This window comes from Mchenga conophoros, linkage group LG3 (assembly GCF_057382185.1).
Source record: "Mchenga conophoros isolate Kocher_MC1m ecotype Shallow Benthic linkage group LG3, M_conophoros_male_GT1.1, whole genome shotgun sequence".
Classification (NCBI taxonomy): Eukaryota; Metazoa; Chordata; class Actinopteri; order Cichliformes; family Cichlidae; genus Mchenga; species Mchenga conophoros.
Genome location: NC_140528.1, coordinates 57,807,170 through 57,830,155, shown reverse-complemented (window position 1 = coordinate 57,830,155; position 22,986 = coordinate 57,807,170). Strand labels below are relative to the sequence as shown.

The following is a 22,986-nucleotide window of genomic DNA, read 5'->3' as shown; positions in this document are numbered from 1 at the left end:
TTTGTCACAGCAGAAAGTGGACAGTGCAAAAGTTATACAGCAAAAATTAGAGAACACTGGAATACAATGAGAATAATATACTGTACACAACTGCACAGAATGGAATAAAATATACAACATGATAAAACATAGAATAAAAATGCTATATACAACTGAGTAAAAATACAACTTTGTCAGAAAACAGTATTGCACTTAGTCTTATTGCACATGTGTGGGTTTGATCAGCTGCAAAAGTCTTTGTTGTGGAGTCTGACAGCAGTGGGGAGGAAAGACCTGCGGAGTCTCTCCGTCCCACACCGTGGGTGCCGCAGTCTCCCACTGAAGGAGCTGCTCAGTGCTGTCAGTCTCCTCCATGGGGTGGGAGATGTTGTCCAACAGGGATGACAGCTTAGTCACCATTCTCCTGTCACTCACCACCTCCACAGGGTCCAGAGGGCATCCTAGAACAGAGCTGGCCCTGCGGATTGTTTTAAGTGATAATTCAGTGTGAATTCATCTTTTTGTTTTATCCTAACAACATGGATAAGCCTTATAGAAAGACTTTGTTTCTAGACAGGCGCCCTGAAATGCAAATTGCGTGTTTTACAAGCAGATTTTCATGGGTTAGTTAAGCTGAACTTGCGGCTTCCCAAAACATACCCCAAGGTTTGTGCCTATGACGCCGTGTATCTCGAGAAATGGGGGAGATGGAGTCTTTGAGGATGGGTGGGAACAGGCATAAAGGCTGATAAGAGCCAACAAACTCTTTCCTTGGGGTTAAGCCTGACACCTGCGACCACGTTCGTTAGTTTGTGTATTTGACCGTCTAAATTTCAAATTGTTTAGACAATATACGCATTGACTTTCGATACCATATTTAAAACATAGACGTGCAATACATTATTTAATTTTGTTTGTCAACCGCTGTGTATTTTGGTTTTCAGTGTGAATTTATACAAACAGGAGATACTTTTGTAAATGCAGGATCATATTTTTTAATGATGCTTTTTAGACACTGATCTGAAAGATAAATGTTTGTGTTAGAAGCAGCTTTGCTGGATTTGTTTTTAACTTGATGAAACATGGTGTGAAACCTTTTTCTTGATTCAGTATTTTTACAGGTTTTAACTGCGCTGACTTTCTGTCTTTCTGGAAAATGTAGGCCAACTTGTGAAATGAGAGCGTGCTCCTGTTACGGCTGAGAGGGCCAGGCTGTGGGTGTGGACTCATGCAGACACCGGGGGAGGCAAAACGGGCGTGAACACAGTGCTTTATTTACAGTGCCTAGTTAACGTACAAAGCAGGAAACTATGAATGCTATGAACTGTGGAAGCTATGAACTGAGAACTATGAGGCCAAACTGTGAACATGAAACTCTGAGTGCTATGACTAGGTACAAGATTTCATGGATGGATCCTGGGAATGGAAAAAGGGGCAGCGGCTTGGATGGAGGTACGCAGTCACTATAATGAGAGGAGACAAGTAGTCAGTGGCAGTCTAGTGAATCACAGCTGCAGGATTAGACTATGGAGGTTAGGGCTTACGCGTTGCAGGTTACAGTGTCATGCAAGGAGGGGGTGTCCAAGGGGTTCCGGGTGAGGAGTGTCCAGAGAGGATCCAGAATATACTTTGAGTGAGGGACTTGGCAGGGAGGCAGGCAGGTGTAGTCCGATGATGGAAAGGAAGCAACCAGATGACAGAACCAGCGTCCAGGCGGAGATGTGAGTAGTTTAGCTCAGGAAGTGCGACTGCCAGGTGGGTCGTGAGTTAGCAGAAGATCTGGCAGAGGTCTGTTGTGAATGCTGGTCTTATATGCTCTGCTGATAAAGCTGATTTTTTATGGATCTTAATGTTTAGAGACAATAGCGAGGCACTGACCTGTGTGTTTCTTTAAACTGTAGATGTTTAATTCTAAGGCTACATATGATTTATGAGTCTGCTTGACATATGCTGTGTATAAAGGCTCTGGAACTTTGCAAAATGACGTAGAGGCGGCTTTCGCGTGATTAATTGATTACAATTTCAGTTTCTGGGATGTTTTCAGTTTTCCCTCCTGTGTCTATGAACAGTACGGTTGGTGCAAGTTTTTTATTTGTGAAACTGAGCGTGGTTGTGGACAATTCCGACTGCATCGTTTGATTTGAGTTTCGTGTTGGATCCCTCTCTTTAATTGTTAATTCTCTGGAAGCAGTGAAGACCAAAACTAGGACTTATAAGTTTTGCCGTGCCCCAGTGGCCAGTGCGAGGTTGTGCTGCAGATCCCAGCTGAGGGTCCAGCCGGCCGGTGGGAAGACCGGTTGATGTCTGGACGTGCGACTTTGGGTAGCAAAGTTGCTACCCGCACAGAGCGTTTTTGACAGTCGGGCGTTGCTTATGCAAAAGAGAAAAGCAACAATACAGCGTGTTTCTCTGCTCCAAGACATCCGCGGTTCTTTCACACGGTAAGCATGTCTGCGCTTCATAAATGTCTGTCTGCCAGCGTTAATATTCAAACCGTGTTTAAAACGTGATTCATTTGTTTTCCAAAAACATTTCCTCTAAATTTGCAAAGTTACTGATTTAAAAATATATATTTTCAAGTTTTTAGCTGGATATCAAGCATATAGGTCAAATATATCTCAAATATATGATAGAGTTTTGAGCATAGCAAAAAAAATCACAATGGCATAACCATGTTAAATAAAAGATGCCCAAGTGTGCACCAAAGCACTCTAATGCATGCCTTTGAACTGTATGTTTTTAAGTGCATGAAGTGTACCTCTACCTCTGTAGCTGAAACCAGTCTGTATCCATAATTTGTGGATCTACTGATTTGTTTTAATGTGGCACCTTTTTTTCCCACAAACTGCAGACGGTGAAATCCTCTTTATTTGATAAAGTGCCCGTAAACTATTCTTGCTCATACTTACTTTGTTCCCCGGCTACTTCTTTACTATGTCAGTAAACCATTTGAACAAGAAAGGTATCGTAGATTTAAAGGCAAAAAACTGGAATGACTTTTATGCAACTGTACATATTAATTCCAACAAAGAGTGAAAATCCAAAAGCTGCAGCAATCCTTTGTATTAATGGTGTGTGTGTGTGTGTGTGTGTGTGTGTGTGTGTGTGTGTGTGTGTGTGTGTGTGTGTGTGTGTGCGCGCGCGCTCACAGAAGGAAGATCATGGCAGGAGCTTTTTTTGAATGCATTTCCAATCAGCTTCTTTTTTTTTTTTTTTACAAGAAGTGTAGTTCATACATTGGAATAAATGTATTCTTTTCAATACTTTATAAACACGAAACTAAAGATTTTCAGTTCATGTACATTGTGAAACAAGAAACTAAATATTTGTGTCACAATGATTTCTATAAAAGCAGGTTGTTTATGGGGATCATGTGACAAATCTATTGTGGTCACAATTAATGATCAATGGTGATTGAAGAGGAAGCTTGAACCCTAACTCTGGACATTTTCATGACAAGTGACAGCGCAGACATCTGCTAACGAGAGAACATGTTTTTTGTTCACCCCAAATTTGACAGAACCCTCAGACATCCAGAGCTAACTAACTAACAATGTGGAGCAATCTCAGTGTATTTAGCAGCTTTTTTTCCCTAAACACAATCAGGTGACTGAGACAAATGCCTGTAGTCATCAACTTTGGTCAATGTGAACGTTGAAGGAGATTTGTTCCATAGACACCTTACACTAGTGTTTCCTACACTTAATCCAACACTGCTGTGTTCTATTTAAACCCAGATTCCTTTTATAGTTTGCAGTGAAATTTCTTAAACCATTGCTTAACGGGCCAGAAGTACAAGTCACTCTTTACTAACACATTGTAGAAAAGTTTACTGCCAGACAACAAAGCTAACAGTCTCACGCGCTCTTTAGATTTTTACCCTTTTTTCACCAGTATCACAACAGATGACTCCCAAAGTACGGCTCAATAAACAAACAAAGACTCTAAAGTCAGAACAGAAAGAGACAGTTGGAAGATTAATGATTGGGTTTTTATGATGCGTGGTAAACGACACCGTCCTCTTCTTCTTCTCTGTGTTGTGTGTGTGTGTGTGTGTGTGTGTGTGCCTTAGAAGTCATATTATACATTAGCCATACTTACAAAAAACATTTTGAATTTCATTTAGAACTGAGATTCTAAGTTGTAAGCATTAATCTCAGCCAGGAGTATGTTTCCCCACTTTCATAACGCTAAGGTGTCAAATCCGTGACCCCTAACAGATGGTTTGTTACACACAGGCGACAAGGGCGAGCCACCCTTAACTTACAAAGGCTCACACACTATAGATTTTTAAAGTTCTTGTGTACAATGCTACACAGTAAGAGACACCGTGTGCTCTGTGACATTATAGACTTCTACTTCTGCTTCCATTGGTTTGCATTTTAAACTCCCAACCTTTCAGGCTGTTATGAATGGCTCATATTTCTAACATTTTGTGATGTAAAAGCGAACCACACTTTTCTAGTCACCGACAAAATGGAAACTTTTAGTTTGAAGCCCTGCATTTCTCTGTACTTGGTAGGGATGGGTATTGATAGAGAAGATTTGAAAGAACAGTGAGATCTTAAGAGATCCACAGCCTACGGCTCTTCAATGTGGTGTCACAGGGTCCCCAGGAAAAAACATTGTAAATGTAAAATAATAAAATAAATATTCTTCTGTAGCAATAACAAAGTATAACATAAATTATTCTGTAGCAATTATACAAGAATATCCAGTAATGTCCTGCCTACAATTAAACACATTCACTTTAAATCGGGGCATCTGCTGTGGCAAATGGGTGCAAGCCTTTGACCACAAACTTAGTCACTGCTCGGTGACATTCGTCTATCCTGGCCTGAAAGGAGATGCTGACGGTAGACTGCAGCGAGAACTGCCAGCATCTGATCCAGACTCTGTCTCTCTCATCATGGTCACCTAAACGCACAGTAATGGCAGGTTTTGTAATAAGGCAGATCGCACTAACATAATATGCACTGTTAGTTGATTATTTACCTGCCGCATTAACGGGAGAGGACGTGCAAACGTTACCGCTGCTGCTGGGTTGAGATTCACGAGTCCGGAGCGGAATTAAAAACACGACATTCATTTAAGGTCATCGCGTGTTTAGTGAGCAAATGCTTTTGCATATTCGTAGTGTTTCCTCCCTTAAATGAAATATCTACTTTGCAAGGATTGCAAGTTGCCCTGTTGTCATCCGTTCTCGTAAAGCATAACCAAAGTTTTGAGCGTTTGAGGCGCCATGTTTCCTGCCAGGTAAATGACGCTCCGCAACGTGGTGACGTCATTCGGGGCGACTGGAATCGATAAGGGAATGTTTGCAAAAATGGCAAACAATTCCAAGGAACTGAAACAGTGGGAACCGGTTCTCAACAAGAACCGGGTTTCGATACCCATCCCTATTAATGACCTGATGATTTTCATTAAGAAATCAAACACTTCTTACATAATTCTGAGGAGTGAAATGTTAAGCTGTTGTTACTTGTATCCATTATTTGCTCAAAAACTTACGCAAATTAATTAAAATCCTTTCAAATCAAAATAATTTTCTTTTGGTGTCCTTTATTCATAATACTTGTGTGAACTATGTACGTATTGTTTTGTTTTATTTAGTTTTTCTCACTTGCAAACAGAGAACCAGCAGAAAAGACTTGCACACATTAAAATTTGAAGTCATATTTCTGATGGCCATCATGAGGTGACTCAGATTGTAAAATCTGGGAAGATGACCCTGCTGATGATTTTCTCAGTGATCTGGCAAGTTTACAGTTTATATTTAATTTAATATTTAATAAAACATCAAGTTTTCTTTTAGGATATGATCCCCTGAAGAGTCAGAGAGGAGGATAAAAAAGATACATTTCACCTCGTGATTGACAAGTCGTTAGTCTATAAGCAAGACTCAGATTCTCGGTCAACCCTTTATATGTCACATCACAGCTAGCAACTGAAGCGACTAGCAGGCTGAGGTAGGACTTCATTTTGATGGGCACATCATCACCAGTGTTGGTCAAGTTGCTTGAAAAAAGTAATTAGTAACTGATTGCATCTTCAAAAAAGTAATCCAATTAATTTACTGATTACTTATTTTCAAAAGTAATTAGTTACTTAGTTACTTTTCAAAATTGATTGGGGAGATTAAAATTAATAATATATTTTTATGTGTTTCAGCCACAACTCTACTAAAACCTCAGCCAATAATAGGTAGGCCAACCTTTGGACCTCCTAGTTGTCTGTATGATAGCCGCAGTACGTGCACCACATTTGCACACTATCAGAAAGTGCCCTGGTGGAGTGAGGAGCTGTAAAGAGAAGCAGTTTATATTCTAAAAATGTTTTAAACTTATAATCTTACAACACAAAATTAGTATTATTAAATTAGTAAAATTAGTATCTGCAGTAAAGATCTTTTCATACATTCTATACATTGTACTATAGGCAAAGTTGCCTCAATTTTTATAATTTTTTATTAATATTTTGCACATTTGTACATTTCATGGACTCTTCTATTTTGGAGTGTATTTTTTTATGCATCTGTATTATATTATAAAATACACATTAAAAGTGAATCTCTGTCCAAAAAATGCAGTCAGTTTACTTTTTATTCACTATGAGCATCATCCATTATTCTCCCGCAGTAATTAAGGTTAGGATATGTATTTTTTTTTATTCCAATCCATTCTTCTTTTGCAGCATTTAAATAACCTTGATCAGATTTGATGGTTTTGTTACAGACTTTCACAAATGTGGGGATTCAATTGTGTTAAAATGTACAAAACAGTGATTTCATGTTTTGTGAAAAGGACTCAGGCACAGAGAGACTGCAGTAGTACAGAGGGCTGGATTTAAATGCAAGTTCATCGGGAAAGTGAAGAAATGGGCAGAATCAGAAAAAGAGCAGAATCTAGATGCATTTCACTGATACGGACCTGAGTGCAGAATCTGTAAAATGACACCCATTTTTATTTTCACTCACTTTCCAGTGAATAGGACAAAAGACCTTAAACCACATGACCTTAGTAGTAGCAAATGCATAAAAATTAGACTTTTATGAAAACGCTGAATACAAATGCAATTTTTTTCTGTTCAGGAATGCAAGTAATTAACTGCAATTGGACAAAATAATAACAACAATAATAATAATAATAATAATAATAATAATGTACTTTAGTTTGTTTGGTCTTTTTTATAAATGGTCATTTTCGGAATTCATTAATAACAATAATTATATTTTAACATTAAGAACATTTTAGTTAAATAGCTTGTGTATCTGGTGGATTAACCATTAAACCAATATAAAAAATAATTTTGGGAGTTACCAAAACATTAAACTGGGGCGGTTTTGCTCCTTAAACATACAACTCACGACACTGTACGTTAATATTGTATTTCCTGGCCTCTGCTCCATTCAGCAATTTAGACAGAGCATCAGTATTAATGACACAGAGATCATTTCCCTTCAGGAGAACTCCCCAGATCCCGCAGAGCTGCTGAATGACTCCCCCTCGTCATCAGTCAACCTCCATTTACCCCGAGCCGTATTTCATCCAACCACATTTGAAGAATGGCCCCACCCCGAGAGGAAAACGCATTTCAGCACCGGACAAGTTGATATAAAGAGAGCTTTTACCCATGAGGGCATAAATCACAGCAGGAGACCCAAAGCTGGTTTAAAATATCATTATTATTATTTATGGTACTTTTTCCTCAGATGAGTGTTTTTGCAGTTATAAAACAGGCCTTTTCAGTAATGCATGTTACAAAAAGAGACAAAAAATGGTTTGTATTAAATCAAAATGACAGATGGAAACATGAACAGAAGAATTATTCTCTTTCTCAGGTCCAATAAGCAACTTTCTGTCCCTCTCCTTTCAAATCAGTACATTTCCAGTCAATTTATAGAGCAGGGATACATTGAATATGTACAAAACATGGGAGTAACACAGTTTTAAGTTTAACTGGACATCTTAAGAAAATGAAATGATAATGGAATAAAATGTAGGTTTGTTCTTTGTTTCAGTTGATCAATAATTAAATGATCAAACAGATTGGACCAAAGCGTTTCAGAGCCGTTTCATTTCCCTTCAGCATCACTTTCCTTAGAAATCTTTGGAATGGGGTTTGCTCTTCTAGTTTTGAATTTGTATTTATTCAGACAGGCAGGTCTGGACTCCTTTCTGAGGTTTAGGCCAGCGGAAAAAGCTTGGAATTGGATTTTGGCAACAAATCCCAAATTACAAGACAGAAGTTGTTTTAAAGTTTAATGGAGGGTTGTAACAATAAACAATTAACTAGAAGTTCTTCTCTCTTTCAGGAAAGCTGAATTCTCTCCATTTTGTCAACAAAAACCACAAAATTCAGTTTTAAAACGGGCTGTATCTGCTCTCTATATAAAATGTAGATGAGAAAACTGATACTACATATATCAATCTACTTCCAAGAGCGTGTTAGCTTAGCTTATCTTAGCAGAAAGACTTGAAACAAGGGAACACTGCATTTTGTTTGTTTAATGTGTACAAACTGCACTTTAAAGCTCAATATTTAACACATTGTATCTAGGTTGGTTATTTATGGTTTATTTTGTGTTTTTTGTGGTTAACCTAAAAGTTATAACAAAACCAAAACAAGCTAAAACAATTACGTTAAGTAGCTAGGTCTTTACACTTTTGTTCCAGTATCAATTGTGATACTTACCTTATGTTTTTATAATAATTGGTGTTTAACGTTTACTTTATGACTCAGTGATTAGATTGGTTTTGTTTAATTTGAGCTGAACTTTAAAACAAGGCTAAAATAAACAACTTAAAACAATTAGCCGCTAAATCCTAAATACCAAGATGCTAGCTCCATTAGCATCAAGAGGTAGAGCTTTAAAACACTGCAGTTTTCACACTTTCAATCCTTTGTTTATGGATCAATAAACAAAATACAATGTGTTAATTATTTAATTTTGCTGGCAGAAAGAGTCGGGCTTGTCATCAATGCTAAACTAAGCTAACTGGCTGCTAGATGTAACCTTATATATACTGAAAGGGTTTGACAGGGTTTGAATCTTCTTATCAAAAATAGCCAAAATTTATACAACATTTGGGACTCGAATACAAATTTTAGGGCAAAAATGGTGGACTTAAAAACATTTTTAAAACTTTACAGTTGCTTGAACAAGCTTATTGGACAGAAAAAATGAAAAAGGATACACAAAGTTTAGTTTAACACAAACCAAACACTGGATTCATCCACTGCCAAAATATACAGTAAACTTCAACTCCTTCCGGTCTTCTTTCTCATCTTTTACAACCTATTCCAGTCATTTCAAATATCAAAACCGCTATATACATTATAAACACGCATCTTCTGTACATAACGGTCACTCCGTGGCAGAACAAGTCAGTGAAGTGTCAAACTCCACACAGTAACACATGTTTACAGCCACAGACATTACAGTAAAAAGAATATAAAGTGATATGACAATATGATGCTTAGATAAAACAGTATATGTGTTGCTGAAGGCTGTAGAAATGACATGTTTAGCTGTTAATAATCCTGCAAATGGCATTTCACAATATTGGCTTTAGTGTGGTTAAGTTAAGCACCAAAAAAATCCTTTAATTCTCTGAACCAGGAGATTTAAATACATTAAAAACAACAACAACAAAGTGAGCAGCGTCTTAGTGACACATTCAACAAGCAAAAATGTCTTTGGCAGCGTGGCGCGATACTGGTTAGAGGACAATAAATGTTACAGTACGTGGTTCATAACGTGAAGCAGAGGGTACAATATCTTCTCACGTGTTCGTTCGGTCCACGAGAAGCCGCTCACTATGAATCTTCACCAGCTGTTTCACTCACAGATCGTCCCCCATTTCCAACACTGAGCATGCTCTGTGCTCTCAGATCGCATATCCTGGAGATTAATTGTTGATATGTTTTGGTATATCTTTAGATTTATCCATCCACTGCAGTCTGTAGTTAATGATAATAACAGTCTTTTTTCCCCCCGTCTTTTTTCATTTTGACACCTTGGACTCGTGCCTCTCTCCTGGTCTCTGTTGTTGAGAGACCTCCATTCCTTCTCACCTACTTAGAGCCTTGCAGGGTGCTGATTCAGCTGTTTGTGTTGGACCTGAATTCTCTGCGTACAGGTCTGCTAATCCTTAAAAAAGTAGTTCGAGGTGCTAAATGTGAAGCTACATGAAGACTTCAGAAATCTGTGAGGCAGTCAGTTTTAGACAAGGAGACGATTTCGCTATCTGCAGATGGAGCCAGCCCAGTTATTTCCAAGTTAATCAGCTCCTAGCAATGGTTTCATACTTGGTCTCAAAACAAGTGATGCAGTTTTCCTTCAAAATAAGAGCGGAGGTTCACGATGAAAATTGATCAGGATGGCATCCTTTTCTCAGACAGATGAAATCGTAATCACCAAATCTCCTTTTCTTCATATCCAAGTAAAGTCTACAAAAAAACCCTTCCTTCTTCTCCGCTTTCAAGCTTTGTTGTTCCTAATATTGTCCATATCCCATCGACATGCCCATGCCCATTCCCAGCCCCAGCCCCAGTCCCAGGCTCTCCCTCAGCCCCCTCAGCTGCTCTTCTCCCAGTCGGATCTTGTCCTCCAGCTGCCGCTGCTCCACCAGCAAGGCGGCCTTCATCTTCACAAAGTGGCTGCCGAAGGGAAAAACACAAAAAACCCACAGTGAATATTATTAAGATGTTTGGGGTAGAATGTTGAGCTTTGATACTTTGATTTATGGAGTTAACATGCTTTAGTGTCTGTCACATGCTGCCCTTCAACACAAGAAAATGTATTGAGCTCAGCTTATATTTAGTGAAGCAGTCAGATTCCCATGGTTTGCACGAGCTCAGGTGCATGCTCAGAGACAACCCCACTGAAAACCCAGGTCATAACACACATTATGCACATGACCCAGACTTTTTAGAGATATCTGGCTTCCTGGCTTCCCTTGGCGACCTGGATACGGTCTGGCGTGATACTTTAGACCATCTCCACTGGATTTTCAAAGGTCCAGAGAGAACTCACCAGATGCTGCAGGATCTGTGACACTTTCCAGTCTCTAGATGAACCCATTCCAGAGCTCCTGACTACACTCTTACAAAGAAAAGTGAGCTCTCACCAGAACTCTCCACCGGTGGGTTTGTTTATGTTGCCACACTGGGCATATATCCCACCTGTAGTCTCTGTGCTGCTCTGGAGAGAGGCAGCGGGCCAGCACACGGCTCACAGCCTGCTCTCTGCGGTCTACGTGGTCCTTCAGGTCCTGAGCCTCGGACAGCTGCCTCATGAGCTGACGCTTTTTCTCCAGCAGGGGGAGCTGCAGTGCAGAGAGCGAGGGAGAGGGAGAATAGAGGTATTTTAAAAACAAAGCCCGATGCACTACAAGTCCACTCTGTCTACATCTGCTCTTGTCCTCGTTTCTCTCCACCCTCATCACCCTCACCCTCTCGTGGTGCTCCGTATCAGGGTCCAGTGTGTCCAGCGTGGTCTCCACCCTTAGCAGCCTCCCGGACAGCGACAGCAGCAAGCTCACCACCTTGTCCAGATCGCCGATGAACATGCGGAACTTGTCCACCTCGTTGGGCTTGCACACGGAGACCACCATGCTCTCCACCTGAGAGCAAACAGGAAGAGCAGATTTACTGTAAGTCAGTGACGTGATGGACAGAGCTGATGAAACACAGAGCTGATGCAGTGGATGTGAAACCTTACCCAGCATCAACACGCTTCTTCATTCTGCATCCATAAGATGCTATTAAAAAAATAACTGCCACGAACTTTTCAAATAAACCTGTCTGGTTTTTGTAGCCTCCTATTGGTTAGAAAATCCAACACAATGTGCTAATTTAAGTGAAGAAAAAAACCTAGCAGGCTGAACACTATTAGCTTTAAAGGTCCCCACACTCTTACACTCATATTTGCACTGTTCATTCGTGTTTCTTAAACACTTCCTTAAATGTCTTCTCCTTTAGGGTTTGTCACAGTGGCTCATTTGCCTCCATCAAACCCTATCCTTACCATCCTCCTCTGTCACACCAACCACCTGCACGTCCTCCTTCACTATCCATAAACATTCTCTGTGGCCTTCCTCTTTTCTTAGTATTTAAACTCTACCTCCACTCCCTGCATGCTTACCTATCCACCTGCCTCCGTCTCATTCACACACATGGATTCTGTCTTGCTTCCACTGACTTTTATTCCCCTCCTCTCCAAAGCATACCTCCTCCACTCCAGGATCTCTCCCACCTGTTCACGACTCTCACTACTGATCACAGCGTCGTCTGCAAACATCACAGTCCACAGAGACTCCTGCTTGTCCTCATCAGTCAATAGAAAAAGGGGCTCAGAGCCGATCACTATTATAATCCCAGTCTGTGTGATCGTTGTGTTGGTGTTGTTCCTGGATCATCATAATATGTGTCCAGGATCAACACTGCATCTGACCAATCACACTGTTATGATGTCACAGAAAACAAAAATGCTGATGACGTACACTTAGGAGGAGAGGCTGTCCGGGTCAGGCTCAGGGCGGGGGTTAGGATGCAGTTGTGGTTAAGGATATAGTTTGGTTAACCTTAACCCCTATCACTACAATGTGATTGGTCACTTGCAATGGTGAACCTGGACCAGAATTAGTTTTTTTTTTGTTTTGTTTTTTTATCAGGAACGACACCAACATGAGGATATCAGATCGTGCATATCATCCCACCCCCACCTTGAACCCATCTGTCACTCCTATCGCACACCTCCTCGCTGTCCTCATACATGCACCACCCCACATACTTCTCTGCCCCTCCTGACTTCCTCATGCAGGACCACAGCTCCTCTCGCTATCATATACTTCTCCATCAACACAAGAAAGCAAACATCACATCTGTAGTACTCTTGAAGCCAGTGAAGGCAAACTGCCGCTCACTGATGAGCACCTCCCTTCTTAACCAAGCTTCAACAGCTCTTTCATCAGCTTCGTCTCTGTGCAGTTACTGCAGCGCTACACATCACACTTCTTCTTAGCACATTAGATCTCTTGTGTTTAACCACACAAGAGCGTTTAACCACTCTTGTGTGTTTAACCACACAAAACCATCTAAAACAAAGCAATAAACAGCTTTGCTTTAAAAAGAAAAAGGTACTTTTCTTTTAATCTGATTGAACAAGAAAAATACAACATGTTAATAAGTGTGTTGTTCGTCCTTACCTCCTCTCCCAGCTGTGCATTGGCTCTGATGTCCTCCTGCAGTCCTCTCTGAGCCTCCCTCAGCACTCCCAGCTTCTTCCGGAGGCTCTCCATCAGCTGTTTCTACACAACAGAGGAAGAACATAAAGCCCAATAACCAGGAGCGGTCCTCTCCCTTTATCTCCACCACACCCGTTCTTCAAACAGCAGTCGCATGAATTACCTTGTAGGTCAGCTCGTCATCCTTGTCGCGCTCTCTGTTATCTGTGAAGTCCTTCATCTGCGACAGGATCTGAGCCTTGGCCGTTGATGTGCTGTAATAGGACGAACAGCTGGAGCTAGCTCCTGACCGCCTGTGGAGAAGGCACCGGCAGGGGAGTTTATGTTATTCCCACAGTGATAAAAGACAAAAAGAGGTGCAAAACAGACAAAGCTGTAAAAACACGGAGATTACAGGTGCATGTAAAAGAAGTGCAATTAATTACGTGGGTTTAATGAGGCAAGACATTAACGAGCGGCATCTCAGCACAACTCGGCTCCAAAACTGTGAAACATGAAGCCAAATGAGAGGACAGTGAAGTTTGTTTTGTTTTTTCAACACTGTGTAATGCTTAGGGGAGTTCTTTTTCAACATAATGGGTTGAAATATAAAAATAAATCAATGACTTAGAATTTCACAATTACTTTAACTACGTTTTTTGGTAACTTGACCCGCTTCCACCTATACGGCTTTGTCTGGACTACAGGTAAGCTAAAATAAAAGTTTTCAGTGTTAAGTCAAAGAACTTGTCAGGGTCCAATCCAGGCCTTTGGAAAGGATCGTACGATGTTGAAATTAAAGATAAGAAGGGTACTGTGTCCGTTCACAGAGATAACAACCTGCTCCTAAACACATTCGTAACAAAAGGTGCTGTCTTTAATTATCAGTGGGAAGTATGTGGAGGCGAGTCACAAACGTCCGGTTTCTGGGAGTTTACATCAAGGAGGATCTGATCCCAGAAAGCACAGCAGAGACTTTACTTCCCGAGTGTCCTCAGGAGGAAGAACATCCCTCTGAGACTGTTGGTTTCCTACTTCAACTCTATAGATAGCATTTTAACATACTGCTTCCACGTGGGGTTTCCTTGTTGTGTGGTGGCACAGAAAAAGGTCCAGAGGGTTATCAGTGTTATCAAGGGTTAAAATGATTGGAAACTGTGAGGACCTACACAGTTCAGACAGCCTAATATCATAATCAGATCATCACAGATCTCTCCCAGCCCGGTCACCTCCTGTTTAATCTGTGACCATCAGGTGGGGCAGAGCAATTAAAAGGGCAAACAGACTAAAAAAAATGTTTTTATGCTTTCCCCCTTTTTAAATCTGTTTTTAAATCTTATATAGTTTTATATGTTTTTTAGGACTGTTGGTGAGATTGCATTCAAAATTGCTGTACAGTGACAATAAAGACACTTCATTAAAAAAAGTGAAGACAAAAATGAAAAACAAATGTTTCTTTGTTGATTTTTCAGTTTTAAGATTTAAAAAAATGAACCCGTCTGCACTCTATGTGGTGCTAATTACCCACCATGCACCTGTGCCTGCGACTACGAACCATCTGTAAACCTAACAGAGAAGAACCAAGTCTTTTGGAAAGGTTGTGGGAAACAGAATGAGCTTAGTGATGAGAACAGTTAAGTCTTGTACAAATCAAATGGTCTGTGTAACACACACACACACACACACACACACACACACACACACACGCACGCACGCGCACGCACGCGCACGCACGCACACACACACACTCTCTTCTCTCATACCTATCCAGGCTGTCTGTGCTGTGCTCTACGGGTTGTGCTTCTCTCCAGCTCTCTGTGCCCGACTCGCCCTCACTGCTCTGGGGGAAGAGCTCCTCCAGGCTCAGCCCCTCTCTGCTGCTGCTCTCCCCACCCTCCAGCTCCTCCTCCAGGGAGCTGCTCTCCACCCTTGTCCTGCCTGACGGAGATGCCTCAGAATCCGGGAGCGTGTCGATGTCCGTCTCCAGGACCGTGACAGGGAGGGCGAAGCACGGGAGCTCGCTTGTGATGGGAATGTCCTCTCCCGGAAGCTCCTCCTCCTGGAAGTCATCGATGTCGGTCTCTAGGGGGACGTCCAGGTCAGCCTCCAGGCTGTGCTCTGGGCTCGGGCTGAGGGTCGTCTCTGATTCGGTTCCCGTTTCAAGGATCTTCTGCTGATCTTCCATCTGGAAGCCTCTGTCCACACGAAGTTGCTCGCAGTCGGTTCGACTGGCATATCTACCGGAAGCCTCGATGACACCTCCGTTTTCTAAAATAGGAGGGGTCGCCGTGTCGCTGTGAACCCTGGGGGCTGAAGCTCTCTCCCACTCTGCTCCAGGTCTCACGCTGGGCTGCTGTTTGTAAGGTTTGACTGTAATTTTGTTGTGGTCTGGGCTGCAGCTGACGTCCGTCGCAGATGAACTACAGAGAAACAAGAGAATTAAAATAATCTGACACATCAGTAAACCAAGCACAGGAATTAGGAGTCTATTAAAATCAGTGATGGGAATAACGGCGTTACAGTTGCACGGAAGTAGCTGTCTACGTAAGTAAACTGGGTGCTACAGCTTTAAGCAGCTGCGCGCTCCCGCGTTCAGCTATCACTTTCTGCTCGACAATCACTTTTTGGAACAACACCTGTAGCTCAGGGGACAAACAAGCGCATGAGTGCTGCTGTTTCACTGAGGAAGAATAAAGTAGTCGTGGTAAGCCAATCACATGACCACTTTAAGATGACAAAAGCAACAAGGTGACATATACCAGTTTTTAAATTGTGTTGAGAGGCCACGTAAAACCAGAGTCATGATAAACAATAAATACACAGCGTTTTTTCCTCAATAGTTTCGTCACGTTTACTGTCCAAGGACAGCGCAGCAAGCACTCTCTGCTTATGAGCAAAAAAAACAACAACAAAAACAGCCCGTTCGTCTTGTTGGACAAATGCACCATGTCGACCAATTAAAAAATGATATGGCAAAGTGACATTTGGTTGTTTAGGAAGAGGGGGAAGTTTTAGGAGTGATGGAGAGAGAGAGAGAGAGAGCAGAAAAAGAGTGTGAGAGATTTGTGATGTTTAGCGTGTTTGGAGTGTGTAGTTAATGTGTTGTCTTATGTAGTTAGTGTGTAGTGTTGTGGATAGTTTTGCATTGTGTGTCAGAACAATGAGGCGACTGCTGTCTCCAGGTAGAAACAGGAGTGATACACCTGCTGCTGTCAGACCTGCAGGTATCAGGCTGTGATGTTCTCCTTTATAGTGGACAGAAATATTTGGAGTGGCACAAAAAGTTTGTGGCATCTTATTGAATGCAGAACAGCTGATTGTTCTGTAAATAGTTTGAAATGGTTATTTAAAAAAGTGTTTGTTACAGTAAAAAATGTAAATTTCTACTTGGATTTTATGTTTTTTTGTCTGATTTTAGATCAATGGTGTCAATGCAGTATGTCAACATGAAAACATAACTGTACTTTCACACACGTGAGGTTGTGCTGAAAAGAATGAAACCAAACAAGGCAAAGTAAATAGTTTTTAAAGGTAAAATGTAGAGAGAAAATCAAAAGTAGTCAAAAATGACCAATTATACCCCGGACCCCAGAGGGTTAAAGATGTCTTTAAAGTAACGCAATAGTTACTTTTCGAATCTTGTAACTCAGTTAATTTTTTGAAGAAGTAACTAGTAACTATAATTAATTCCTTTTTCAAAGTAACTTGCCCAACACTGATTAAAATATTAACAGTGACTGATATTAGCCCATCAAATATTGATCTTTACTGGTTTTCTATGCCTGAGAACAGGAATCGATCATCTTCTTGTTTTGTTATGCAAAAGTTTTTTCTTCTCGTTTTTCTGACTTTTCTAAAACAAATAATTCAACATTTAATAAAAAAACAAAGTTATTTATAAACATCAGCATTTTCTCCAGTCTCACCTGCTCACACTGTTCTCCTTTGCTACTGAAGGAGGATGAGGCGGTGGAGGCGGCAGAGGTGATTCAGCCTCCCTTTCTCTATGGGGCGGAGCCACCGGCCTGAATCCCCTCCTGGAGAACATGGGGCTAGGTGGAGCAACGGTAATGAGGCGTTCCTGAAACTGAGGCTGATTCTGATTGGACGGGGCGATTGTGCGTTCCTGGGTTTGACTGCAGCTGCATCTCGGACACCCGCCCTCCACCACTTCCTGCCTCTCTGGAGGAAGACTGAAGGACCTCTGCCTGGAAGTGTCAGGTGGAGGGACGTAGGTGGACGAGTGGGCTGAATAGTGAGCCCCTGGAGAGTTGAAGGAGGCAGGGATGGAGTGAGGAGCAGCAGAAGCAGATGAGGAGGAGAACAGGGTGTGGTGAGACGCTCGCCGGCGGTGGAACTGCTCCCACTTTGGGGGTGGTGGTCTTGGAGGAGGGGGTGTCTTCTTCCTGTTTTGCCTGGAAACACTTGATGCATCTCCACGTCTCATGTTGCCTTCCTCCACCTCACTCAGGGTCTGGCTGGTTGCCATGGAAATTGAAGGGGACCAGCGCTGGCTGCTGTCGAAGCGGAGGTCGTTTTCGGACATGGCTCGACCTCTGAGATAAAGAGGAGCTGGTGGAGGTGCAAAAGCGTAGCCGTTGTGGTCATCGGTGCTGCTGTCTGTGTGTCTGAGGCCCCATCGAGGCTGCTGGAGGTGCTGCTGGTACTGACCGATGTTCTCTGGAGGTCTGGACTCCCGCCTCCAGCTTGGGTAGTCCCTTTTGTTGTGGAGAAAGTAGAGTGACACGAGAAAGGTTATTTTATAAATAAATAGAGAGTGAGCCAAGCTTATAGATAAAGGAAGAGCTCAGAAACATCGTGACACAAATTCCTTGTAACAGAGCTCAGCTGAGGATGAAAGGCTTAGTCAACACTAGCCTAGCTGTTTCTCACATTCACGCCACGTGAATTTTTGGCCTTTGCCTGTGATTTCTATATTTCTAACTTTGACAAAGCCTGAAATTTACAATTTAAAAACTTCTTCGGTTTCTTTTTGTCTAAATTTGAACAAAAACAGTTCAGTTCAAACGCCAAATGACTGCAAAAAACATTTATTATGACAATGTCCAAAGACTGCATGAACTGAGCATCAGAATGATGAAGAAAGGAGATTTAAGTGACTTTGAGTTTGGGATGATTGTTGCTGCTAGACGGGCTGGTCTGAGTATTTCGGGAACAGCTGATTTGTGTGGGATTTTCCCACACAACCATCTCTGTGGTGTACAGAGAATGGTCTAAAAAGAGAAGATGTCCAGTGGGTGGGTGAAGAAGAATGGCCAGATTGCTTCAAGCCGATAGGAAGGTAACAGCAACTCAAGTAACCACTCGTTGCATCCAAGGTACGCAGAACATGGGCTACAGCAGCAGTAGACCACACAGAGTGCCTCTGCTGTCAGCTAAGACCAGGAGACTGGGGCTACAATTCACACGACATTTAGATGGCATGCTGAGGTTTTTCTTTGTATCATTGGTTCAGGTGTCGGTGTAACAGTGTGTGGATACACGCTGGTCCCCTTAGTACCAACTGAGCATCATTTAAACCCCACAGAGTATTGTTGCGGACCGTGTCCATCCCTTAATGACCACAGTGTACCATCTTCTGATGGCTGCTTCTAGCAGGACACCAAATCATGTCTCAAAGCTCACATCATCTCAGCTGGTTTCTTGACCATGACAATGAGTTCACCACACTCAAGTGGCCTCCACAGTCACCAGATCTCAGTCTAACACAGCACCTTTGGGATCTGGTGGAACGGGAGATTCTTCTCATGGATGTGGAGCTGACAAATCTGCAGCAACTGTGTGATGCTGTCATACCAACATGGATCCAAATATCTGAGGAATGTTTCCAGCACCTAGTTCAATCTACACTATGATCAATTAAAGTAGCTGCAAAGGCGAAAGCTGTCCAACACTGTAATAGCAAGGTGTACTTAATAAAGTGTCTAGTGAACGTATATGTATGATTTGACACCAAGATCATGAAAATGGTCAATCTTGTTGACTACACCCTAAGTAATGATGTTTTCCTTTATCAAAGAAGCAAAAATAAAATGAAGTGCTTGCCAGTTATCGACTGCACTTATACAGACTGAAATCGTGAGCCTTGTGCTTGCTTTTATGCATGCTGGCAGGAGGTTCTTACAGTTGCACGTCACAAAACACATGCATCTTTGATCCTCTATTTAAAACTGAAATACAGGAGTTGCTGCTGAGAGAAAACGTGCTTCAAACCTTCAAACTGAACAGAAAAGGTGGTTTAGAGCAGGTTGGGTTGAAAATTTTGTTTTGAATTGGTTCCAAATGCCACGTTTTTCACTAATTCTTCTGATGACATTGTGCTCTATTTGTAAAGTGTGTATACTGTTAAAGTTTTGAAAATGCTTTTGGAAACAGTTTGTTTGCCCCCCAAAATTGAGTCTTCCTGTTAAAATAAACTGCTAAATAAAAACAATCAAAGTTCGAGTAACAAAAGACAAGATGGACATTTCCAGAGGGAGTATTCCTGAAAAAAAGCACATCAGGAACAAAAACACAGAGACAGTGAAAGCGGTTCAATTACAGTAAATGTTTCCTTTGTGCATACCATGCTCACTGAGCTGTTTCGGTCTCAGGTCAAATCCGAGCAGAGGCCCTTTAACGAGCACTATGCGTCCTAAATGCCCCTCCCGCTAACATACATCCAACCACATATCATTATGGTCACATTTGGAGCACGCGTGATTACTCCACACACTTAGAGCTCATTACAGGCAAATCACAGCCGGGCATGACTGAGTGGGATTTCCGCCCGCCAGTGCACAATGGCCCGACCGCACCTAAACGCCTCCGGAGAACCACACAGGGGATGGAGCGAGTGAAAAGAAAGGCCGTGAGCAAATACGTGAAGATAACCAGGTCAGAAAGAAGAAGGGGAAAAAAAAAAGGTGCGGGAGAAGAAGGAAGCGGCTCACCTCTCGGTCAGGCTGTACTTCCTGTTGAGCTTGCTTGTTTCCTGCTGCCTGGCAGGATAAGTCTGTGGAGAGATTTAATGGCGGTTAATAACACCAAAGGAATGAAGGAAGGCTTCAATTTGGAGCTGAGTGATGTTCAGCACACGTCCCAGCTGAAGGGAAATTGGTGTGTTACTCCACCCTGCAGTGGTGACGGGGTTTAGAGAGGTGGAGGTAACTTGTGCTGAGTGTGAAGTATTTCTAAGTCTAAAACCAAACTTGATGAACTACAATGAGTCAACTTTTTATTGTTATATAGCTTCAAATGCACTTTTGTTTTTAATATATTCTCCATCTCTACCTTATTTAAGTTGTCTTCTAAAAACGCATTTGTCTGACTTTTAATAATTATATTAACATTTGTTGTGTATTTTTGTGTGATTTAATTGTAAATCTCTTCATCTGTACATTTTCCACTCCGAGTTGTTTGTTGTCTTCCTATTTATAACTTTTCTTTCTTCATCATATCACATGTGCTCGAGTGAGGACTGTTTAGTAAGGCTGCGTTTTGTAATGGAAGGGAAGGCAGCGGGACCTTCATAACACTGAAAACACAGGGTTTACCCTGAAGTCAGTTTGCTGTGAATCATCCTTTGATCACTCCCCCTGGCTGTCTTCTTTGTGGACAGCATTTTTGATGGACTGTTCCTGCTCTCTGCTTGGATTGCGTGCCTCGTTGTCGTTCTGTGTTTGAGTTCTGCTCTTTTTTGCTTTTGCTTTGCATTTGGGTCCTTTTCTCCCTGCACGTAACAGTTTCCTGGGATGCAGTTAAAGAGATTGCTAACCTCATCTTCGCTTTATTGCAGGATGTTTCTGTTTGTAGTACATGCAGCTTTTGTAGATTTGTTTGTTCACTTAAGATTTTATTTAGATAGGATGGATCGCTCCTTTCATCTCCTGCACTGTTGTCTATTTTACAGTCAGAGCCACTATTGCATGTCAGTAAAATAAACATATTTTGCTTCCAAGGAGCTGGACTTATTTTTAAATTGGTCTTGAGCAATCACTCTCCAGGCCTTCTTCAGTTGATCCATCTACTGTTCACTGAAGCCTCATTGGAAATGTCTCAGTGGACCTTCTTAAACAAAACAGGGAGAAACTGAAAACTGAAAATCAGTGGAAACAGGTCTGATGGAGTGATGAATCCATTTTTTTACATTTTTGGTTCAAATCACTGACAATATGTATGGAGGAAGTCAGGAGATGGGTCTACGGCCATCTGTAAAACATGGTAGAGGCTCTGTCATGGTTGGGAGCTGCATTTCAGCTGGTGGTGTTGGAGATCTTGTCAAAATTGATGGAATAATGAAGACAGAAAGTCCCATCAGATTTTGATTCACTATGCAATATCATCTGTAAAGTGTCGGACTGGCAACAACTTCATTATTTTTTACCATGATAATGACCCCAAACACACTGTCAGTGTAGTAAAAGCATACCTGGACAGAAAAACCCAGAAGTGACACACTATCAGTCAGGGATTGGCCTCCCCAGAGACCAAAGCTCAATATACTTGAAGCAGTGTAGGATCATCTCAAGGCAGCCAACATCCAAAGAAGAGCTTTGAGTGTCCTTCAAGAAGCCTGAAGAACTATTCCTGAAGACTACGTAAAGAAGTTAGCTGCCTAAGACAGTTCAGGCTGTGAACTCAAGTGTCAGATGGAATAATATGAAGACATATGAAGGGGTGGCTTAAGACTTTTACACAATTTTCCAGAAGCTTCCAAAATTGTTGTGACTACACAAGGGAAACAGTGAGCGAACTCATTGCACTCTCATCACACACACACACACACACACACACACACACACACACACACACACACACACACACACACACACACACAGCTGTGGAGGAATATTTTCTGACTGTCTGTGATGCAAATCAGAACATTCAGATGGTTTTTCTGTTGGCACAGCTGGAAGTGAATTTTACATATTTGGCCGTCACTTGATGTCAGCAGAGCATAAAACCAAAAGATAACAACTAATAACAAGCTCTATTTCACAAGCACTTGGATGGCTCTTTGACTTATTATTAAAAGGGACTTAGCACTATTTATGACACGTTTTGGCCATAACTGTTATACAAGAGAAACATTTTTATACAGGAAGTCTGAAACTGCAGAATAATGCTTAAGCTGTGAAATAAATGTTGTGGAGTAGACCCCATGCCCTCCCTCTGGACACAGAACAACTGATGGCTGCTGTCATTTAACCAGGTTGTTTACATTCGTTATTCTGTAGCTCTGCCACTGTGGTGGATGTAAAAACGTTTTTGTCCATCTGTCATCGACTCCCACCCAGTCTGCTTCCTGGTGATGCTGTTCGGTTCGTTATCATTCTTTACGTGGCTACCGTGCAGATCTCTCGAAGCTCACGACTCTACTGCTGCCTCAGCCTCGCCCTGTTCCCACCTCGCAGACATCCCTCAGTGGATGCTATGGCTGGTCTTAGTCCAATTTCCTCATCACCTCGTGTATAAAATCATGCCAAAGCTAAAAACAGACTGATAGAAGAATATTAAGCTGGAAACTAGAGATGGCACGATACCACTTTTTTATGTCCGATACCGATATCATAAATTTGGATATATGCCGATACCGATATGAATCCGATATAGTGTTTTTTAATCAACAAAACTGTTTTTTTAAATATCTTGGTGCATTTTGTATAAGTTCATACTCAAGTTTAAAACAACAACTACACTAAAGCTATTCTGTTATACCTGTATGCAAAAAATCAGCAATACTGATCAATCTAATAAACTTAAACCTACACCATCC

The 22,986-nt window shown here is 41.6% G+C and overlaps 1 protein-coding gene across 1 annotated transcript in view; it reads right to left on the bottom strand.

Moving 5' to 3' along the window:
• Window positions 1-7,644: 7,644 nt before the first annotated feature.
• shroom4 (shroom family member 4) overlaps window positions 7,645-22,986 on the bottom strand; it is a 100,424-nt gene continuing 85,082 nt past the window's right edge. The window contains exons 5-12 of the mRNA XM_085264322.1: window positions 20,162-20,223; window positions 17,135-17,926; window positions 14,972-15,628; window positions 13,393-13,522; window positions 13,191-13,292; window positions 11,436-11,606; window positions 11,167-11,309; window positions 7,645-10,641 (exon numbers count right to left, since the gene is read on the bottom strand). Of these exons, the coding sequence (XP_085120448.1) occupies window positions 10,479-10,641; window positions 11,167-11,309; window positions 11,436-11,606; window positions 13,191-13,292; window positions 13,393-13,522; window positions 14,972-15,628; window positions 17,135-17,926; window positions 20,162-20,223 (2,220 nt within the window). The 3' untranslated portion in view covers window positions 7,645-10,478. The remainder of the gene's footprint in view (window positions 10,642-11,166; window positions 11,310-11,435; window positions 11,607-13,190; window positions 13,293-13,392; window positions 13,523-14,971; window positions 15,629-17,134; window positions 17,927-20,161; window positions 20,224-22,986) is intronic.